The sequence below is a fragment of the Nestor notabilis genome, unplaced genomic scaffold (genome assembly GCF_000696875.1).
Source record: "Nestor notabilis isolate BGI_N333 unplaced genomic scaffold, ASM69687v1 scaffold11708, whole genome shotgun sequence".
Classification (NCBI taxonomy): Eukaryota; Metazoa; Chordata; class Aves; order Psittaciformes; family Psittacidae; genus Nestor; species Nestor notabilis.
Window position 1 is genome coordinate 12269 of NW_009941522.1, and position 7481 is coordinate 19749.

Sequence of the window (7481 nt, forward strand, 5' to 3'; positions counted from 1 at the left end):
CTTCCTTACACTGATTTCCTGGCCATTATCAGTCTGTCAGACCCATCTCTTTAGGAAGAATTATGGCACTAATTGTGGCCTGATCAACCAGAAATCTAAGTGTGTGTTTTTCTTCCCCCCCAGTCAAACAGGGAAGATTAAGCCAGTGGTCCTGCCTCTCCTGTGGTTTGCAGAGGTGAGTTGCCTTCCTTGACCTGATCCTGCAGAGCCTCTCCTGTGGGAGGGGGAACTGCTTATGCATCACCCAGTGCTGGGGAAACTCCACTTTGGATAAAGCTTTAAGCCAGACAGACTAATTAAGCACCAACAGAAGGCTTTACAATACTTGGCTATGCCATTAATCCCTCTGAGCTGAACAAACCCTGCACTATAGTTGGTAAATCTCTGGCTCTGCCCTAGATGTGGGTTTAAATAGGGCCCACAGCAGAGCTGCCAGCATCCCCATGCTAATGTGGGCCTGGGAGTGCAGTCTCCAGCTGTGTGCATGCCTGGCTGCCTCCAGCTGTTTAGTAAAAGCTTCTAGTCTGACTGAATCTTGCTTAAATTCCCTAATCTGTGCTGGGAGAGAAGTTGTGCAGCAGGTCTGTCTCAGCCCTGGGTGGGAGGGAAATGCCACTGACAGCTTTGATTCTTTGAGCAGAGTGGATCCATCGAAGGCTCGGTCCTAAAGCAGTTTTACACCAACCTGGTGCTGATCCCATCACTGCTGGACTACCTGCAGTATATCTGCCTTGGGCTGAGCATACCGCTCATTATCTCAGCAGCTGTACTCACAGCAATGAGTCAGGTAAGAACCTGCGGATGTCTAATGGGAAATGCTGTAAGTCCAATCAGACTTAATCAGATGATGTAGATGGGGCTGACAATCTAACACTCCTGAGGAAACGTTGGCTGATGCCACGAACAGTGACCTAATGGTGCCAGATGCCAGCATGTAGCAGCAGGACTTCCTCAGCCATCTAGAAACTGGGCTGCAAATAGATAACATAAAAGCATTTCTGGCTTTCTCAGTGCACAACAGCGATGGAAATGGGTTCCTGTAGGAGGAGGTATTTCTCAGCTCATCCAGTTAATGAAAGAACAAGCCTCTCTCATCAACCCAGCCTCCATAGAAAGCAGCAGGTCTGTGCCATTGCATCTCTGCAGGGTCCCAACAGTTTTCCAATCTGAACAGAGCCTCCTCAAGGGGATGGAGCTACTTGAGCACAGCTTGTTCCCTAATGAAACGCAGTTGCTGTGTTCTTGCAGAAGAGGCACAGACACTGTGCTTCTCAACCCTGACTGTGCTCTGTCTTTCCCTGAAACTCACTTGGTTTCTAAGCAATCTACTCCAAATAGCTCTGAGCTGTAAGGACAGAATATAAACCAGCTAAAACGTGATGGAGAGCCAGCTCCAAAACATTCATCTGATAACACTAAGCTCTCCAAAAGCTTTATCTCTTGAAGTAGGGATCTAGCTCCCTTCCCTAACCTGCATCGAAGCAAGCTTATTTACTTTTCTACTACAAACAAGTGTCTTGAGCTGGCTCTAAAGTTACAGAAGTGAAGCTACTTGTGGGGATAAAAAGATAATGCTTAGGATGAAAGCAGTCTAAAGGGAGAGCATGTGCGAGGGGCTGCTTTTGCTTAACCTCCTGTAACTGCCCTTACAGAAACACTAGTACAAACCCACTTTAAACAGTGCCAGGGTTCTCAGAGTATCACGTAATTGGATTTTAACCAAGCCTACAACTGCTTAATTGACTTAAGCACATGATCCCAAATCCCCTTGTTCTTCCACGCACCTCCCCACAGGGTGGGAGCGATGCTAGGGCTGAGGGCTTGGAATTAAACCCTTGCTGTGCTCCTGAGATGGTCAGGCTTTGTGTGCTGAGCCTCTCTGCTTCAGCACTGCAAGTGCTTGCTGGCAAACAACTCTACTTTGCTGCATAGCACCAGCATATCTGAAAAATGCCTATTTGCTGGGCATTATTTCTAAGACCTTATGCAGCCCTGGGCTGGCATTTTCTTCCCCTTTATGCAAGTCTTAATTCCTGCTATCAAAGAGCCTTAGCTGTGCCAGGAAGAAAAGCTGGATTGTAAATTTACTCAAGTCAACTGAATATCTATGAAATACCCCAAACCCAGGCATAAGCGTGCTGTATTTGGGTGCTCAGCCAGAAGTGTGGTGAAGCGCTAGATCTAAAAATCAACTGCAGGAAGTGCCTGACTACCTGGAAAGTGATAAAAAAAGCCTTGATGACCTTATAAAACTCTAAGCAAGCTGTGCAACAACACATGACCGTCTCAAGTCTAATGAATAGACAAGAGCTCGTAAACTGGAAGACAGCAAGATGCAGCCAAGGTGTGTTCCTCATTTGATTGAAGTGTTGCTGATCTTTGCTGATGATTGCTTAATCGTGCACAGTCCTCCCTCCTGAAGACACAGGCGAGGGGACACTGAGCAGGGGCATTGAACACCGCTTCATGTGTCTGCCAGCCTGAAGGTCTCCCTGATCTCTGTGCCTCTGGCTTCTGGAGGGAGCAGTGTGCTCTAAACCCAGTCCAGATGAGGTGCTATGAAACACTTAAATCTTAGTCTAGCTGACAGTGGAGCCAGTTTGAAATGCATCCTATGGACCTGCAGTTCTAAGCAATGTGTGAAGCTCTGCAGGTATAAAACATGTCCAGATTGCAGCACTGTAGCTCTGCTCTGCTAACATGGCCTAAAGCCTTTGTGGTGACACATTTGAAAGGCAAACAGACCATTTTAAAACTGGCTTGACACTGCCCAAAATCTAAAATAGGACTTAGTTTAACCTAAATTTTGAAATCTTCATTAATGACTAGATTCTAGTTAAACAATGATTTAAAATCTCCTCCTAAAATTGGAACCCTCATGGAATTCATGTCCAAGCGCACCATAAACTAGCCTGATTGTCTTCTAGGAAAAATGCTCTTTATTTTGGAGTAGCAATAAAAAGAACTCAGACAGTAATAAGGCCAACCAGGCCACCTCTGCCAAAAAGCTGCCTCCAGTTAAGGGGACGGTGTTGCGGGAAGCCAGACTGTAGGTGGGTACCCAGTCAAGGTAACACCCTTTTCTCTTGTCCTGATTTGATTAAACTTTGCTTAAAGCCAATCAAACAGCAACGTTTACTGTCCACATTTACCAGATGTGCTGCCTTAGCAAGCTTTGATAAAACTATGTTGCCTCTTGGCTTTATTCAGGGCAATTTAGATGTCTTAATACTCACACTTAACCAGGCTGCAAGCACATGCTTTTATTGTTTCTGGCTGTACCTGATCTGCAGCCCTAATAATATCAGGAGGGATCAGGGTGAAAAGTGGGACTGGTGTGAGGAAACGTGTTTCTTGCCTATTTCCTCCCACTCTGAGTGTTTGAGATCCAGAGGTAAGTTTTGGAGTGGGTAGAAACTCGTGGGGTAACCAGCGATAGTCAGCTGGTGGGTGTCATTCCCCTCCTGCACAAAGGGGAAACCTCCATGGAAAGGCTTTCAAGAGGGAGTTTCTGATGTATAAAAAACCCTGGGTTTGTATTACAGGATCACAAAACCACTGAATCGGTGAGGTTGGAAGGGACCTCTGAAGGTCATCTAGTCCATCTGCTCTGCTCAAGCAGGGCCACCTAGAGCTGGTTGGCCAGGACCATGTCCAGATGTCTCTTAGTATCTCCAAGGATGGAGATTCCCCAACTTCTCTGGGCAACTCATTCCAGTTTTTACAGTTTTCACAGTGAGAAAAACCAGTGTGTTCCCTAATGCTCATGTGGAACTTCTTGTGTTTAAGTCTGTGCCCGGTGGCTCTTGTCCTGTTCTCTGGACACCACTGCGAAGAGTCTGGCTGTGTATTTACACCCTCCCTTTGTGTACTTGCATACGTTAGTAATATCCCCTGTGAACCTTCTCTTCTCCAGGCTAATCAGCCCCAGCTTTCTTGGCCTTTGCACACATAGAATCATAGAGTAGTTAGGGCTGGAAAGGACCTTAAGATCATCCAGTTCCAACCCCCCTGCTCCAGTCCATTAATCAGTTTAGTGGCCTTTTGCTTCATCCAGTAGCTCCATCTCTCTTGTCCTGGAAAGCCCAGAATTGGACACGATGCTCCTTGTGTGGCTTCACCAGTGATGAGCAGAGGGGAAGGATCATCTCCTTTGACCTGCTGGTATCACTTCTAATGCAGCCTAGGATATGCTTAGCTGCCTTTGCTACATGGGATGCTGTTCACTCATGTTCAACTTGATGTTCACCAAGACCCTTGAGCCCTTTTCTGCCAAACTGCTGAAGAGTTGGGTGACCCTTAGCACGTAATGGGGCACAGGCTGTTCTTCCCTGGGTACAAGACTTTGCACATCCTCCTGTTGAACCTCGTGAGGTTCCTGCCAGCCCGTTTCTCCAGCCTGACATGTTCCTCCGGAGGGCAGTACAACTCCTCCCCATTTTGTATCCCCAGCAAACTTGTAAGTCATTAATAAAGATGTTAAACAGGATTGGGCCCAGTATTGACACCTCATGTACACTGCTAGTTACTGGCCTCCAGTCAGACTTTTCATGGTGCTCTGAGCCTGGCTGTTCAGCCCAGTTTCAGTCCAGATCACTGCCTGCCCCTAATTCATAGTTTCTCTACAAGGTTCTTGTGGGAGACAGTGTTGAAAGCCTTACTCAAGTCCAAGCAGACAATATCCCCAGCATCTCCCATCATCAAGCCATTCATTTAATCACAGAAGTTTATCAGGTTGGCCAAGCCCAATAGCTGCTCCATCACCTTCCCAAGGATGGGAGGGAGGCTGACTTGCCTGTAGTTCCTGAGGTCTTCCTTCTTGAACTTCAAGATAGGAGTGACACTTGCTTTACGTCAGTCTTTGGCCACCTCTCCCAATGGCCAGGATTGTTCAAAGATCACGGGGAATGGCCTTACTGTGATATTAGCCAGCTCCCTCAGTTCTCATGGGTGATCTCATCAGAGTATGTATGTCTGGGTTGCTTAAATATTCTCTGCCCTCATCCTCTTCCACTAAGGGTATGTCTTCCTTGCTCCCAGGGTTCCCCTGTCTAATTCAGCAGTAGGCCGATGTGTGACACAGCTCTTCAGGTTGGGCATTTGGGGGGGTTGTTACAAGTGTAGGAATGGACATAGCTTCATTTTATTAGGGGAGGTGGTACAAAAAATCATCAAGAAGCCTTCAGAAAGGGGTTCTTAACCATGTGGAAGTCCAAGAGGTTTGGGGTGCGCATGTCCTAAGTGTGGCTGTGGTGTGACCACAGTGCCACCACCATGAGCATGGCTGTAACCGCTGTCCTCTCCTCTGCAGAGACCCCCACGTCACCCCACCACACAGAGCAAACCACCCCCCTCCTCCTCCGAGACCACGCCGCTGCTACATGACGCTGCCGCACCGAGCCAGGATGACGCGGAAGCCTGAGCCCCAGCACGCTTCCCACCGGGACGTGTCTGTGCTAGGCAAGACCTGCTGTGGATCCCGAGTGTTCTCCAGTTGTCCTGGGCAACTCAGCAGAGACCCTGCACGCTGTGGCAAAGCCATAAGACATCACTGCTGCACCAGCACTCCCGCACCAGGGCACAGGAGACCTCATCCAGACACTCAATAGTGTCCAAGAACCCTTGTCCCCAAGGGGCCAGCTTTTGCTGCAGCCCCTCTTTCCTTTTGGGAATGAAGATGGTCGTTGGCTGATCCAAGAATTATTTTGCAATTTAAAACTGCCTATTTCTAGGAATAAAAAGTACTTTAATGGGAGCCTTTTAAATAAATGAGGTTTGTATATGTAGCACTGATGGGATTTAGTGATGGTTTTAAAAGCCACTGTTCATCTGATGCGGATGGGGCTTGCTATCCAGAAGCCACTTACGGGTTTATTGCCACTTGATGTGACTGGACTATGCCACAAATCAATTCTGGGTGATGTCACTTCAGTGATGGCTCTTCCCAGGGTACCTGGAGCCTGCTTGGGGTTGCTCCAGCCTTTGCATGTGTTGGAAAGTACAACGGTGACTTTTAAAGGCCTGTAATTCTGTGTCATGACCTTGTGTTCCAACGGTTCCAGCCCTTATACTTGGCCTCTCCTTGCTTTAGATGGCGGTGTGAGATGAGTCTTGCCAAAACCTCTGGTCCATCTGACCTGTCACTCACTGTTGTTGCTGGGTGGTCACTGCATTGCTCTGGCCATGCTGCCTGCACATGGGAAGGGAAAGGGAAGGGAGCAGGCAGAAGCTTGACCTTTGACAGAGAGATCTGTGACCATTAACAGAGGTAGTTGTGCTTTTGGGATGGAGGAAGCTACGTGCAATTGTGAAAGTAGTGATGGCCTTAGGTTTTGATTAAAATGCTGCAGATTTCTGAAATGATGTCTTGGAGGATCTAGGGTGGGATTTTAACTGGAGGTGGATGGGCTGGGGTCGTTCTTTAGTGGGAAAGAAGCCCAAAGCCCAAGGATATTCTTGGCTAGCTCCCCGTCAGTAGCTGTCTACCACACCTGCCTTCCCTGCTCCCAACCAGGAGCCCTTGAGAAAACCAAAGGGGCCAGTGCTGGTGTGTCTGGCAAGGATGGAACAGTACAGGGAGTCTCTTGGAGCGGAGGACTTGTTGCACTGTGTGTGGCATGGATGTCATAGTCTGGAAACCATTGTTATTGTCTAAGACAGCCCTGTAACCTTCCAGTGGGGTAAGCAGTACTTTTCCTCTCACACTTCTGTTCCTCTTACCGGGCAGGGGGAGCACAAGGAGCTAAAACCAATGCCAACAGTTCCTGTGCTGATGCATTCCCTGCAGGCCATGTCCTGTGGCTGGGCTTAGGCTGTCTGATCATGGGAACAGTTGTGATACAGCTCAGGTCATGAAGGGGAAGGAAGCCCAGAACTTGGTCTGAGGCCGAACTTGCCTAGATGCCCAAAGCATGTCTCACAGATACGATGGGAATAGCCATACCTGCATTATTTCTGTGGCATGAGTTCTCACTGAGGGGAATGCTTAAACTACAGCTATAAAGTCTCTCTGCCCTTGAATCCCAAATGGTCCACCTGCAAACAGTGCCTCACAACCTACACCCTCAGCACATGGTTGTGAAGCGGGAGCAGGTCAGCACAGCTTCAGACGAGGTGCTGTGGGACACTCAACCCATCAACACGGATAAGACCGGGCAGCGTTCAGCAAAGCTAACAGTAGATCAAAGATAACCACGCTTGGGCTCACCTGCTTGGGGCTTTAATGATGTGCTGGTGAAAACAAATAAAATATTGGCGTATTGCTCCTAGTGCGAGCTTTGGGGGTTTGTTTCTTTCTTTGTTCCTTGTCTGTGTTGCAGGAGCCCTTGTTTTAGGCCCCGTTCTCCACGTTGCGGTGGCCCCGGGGGGTTCGGGTGGGATATAGAGGGGATGCAGTGTCGCGACGTGGCCGCGGGAGGGCGCCATAGTGCCGCGGACGCTGGGCGGCAGCGCGCAGCGGGGCCCGGGCTGGGGGTGATCCC

At 48.7% G+C, this 7481-nt stretch overlaps 1 protein-coding gene across 1 annotated transcript in view; it reads left to right on the forward strand.

Annotated features, from left to right (window-relative positions):
• Positions 1-3053, forward strand: part of SCARB1 (scavenger receptor class B, member 1) — a gene marked incomplete at its 5' end in the record, with an annotated part of 11989 nt that extends 8936 nt beyond the window's left edge. Inside the window, 3 exons of the mRNA XM_010020934.1 lie at positions 124-175; positions 641-787; positions 2928-3053. Of these exons, the coding sequence (XP_010019236.1) occupies positions 124-175; positions 641-787; positions 2928-3053 (325 nt within the window). The remainder of the gene's footprint in view (positions 1-123; positions 176-640; positions 788-2927) is intronic.
• Between the last annotated feature and the right edge of the window lie 4428 nt (positions 3054-7481).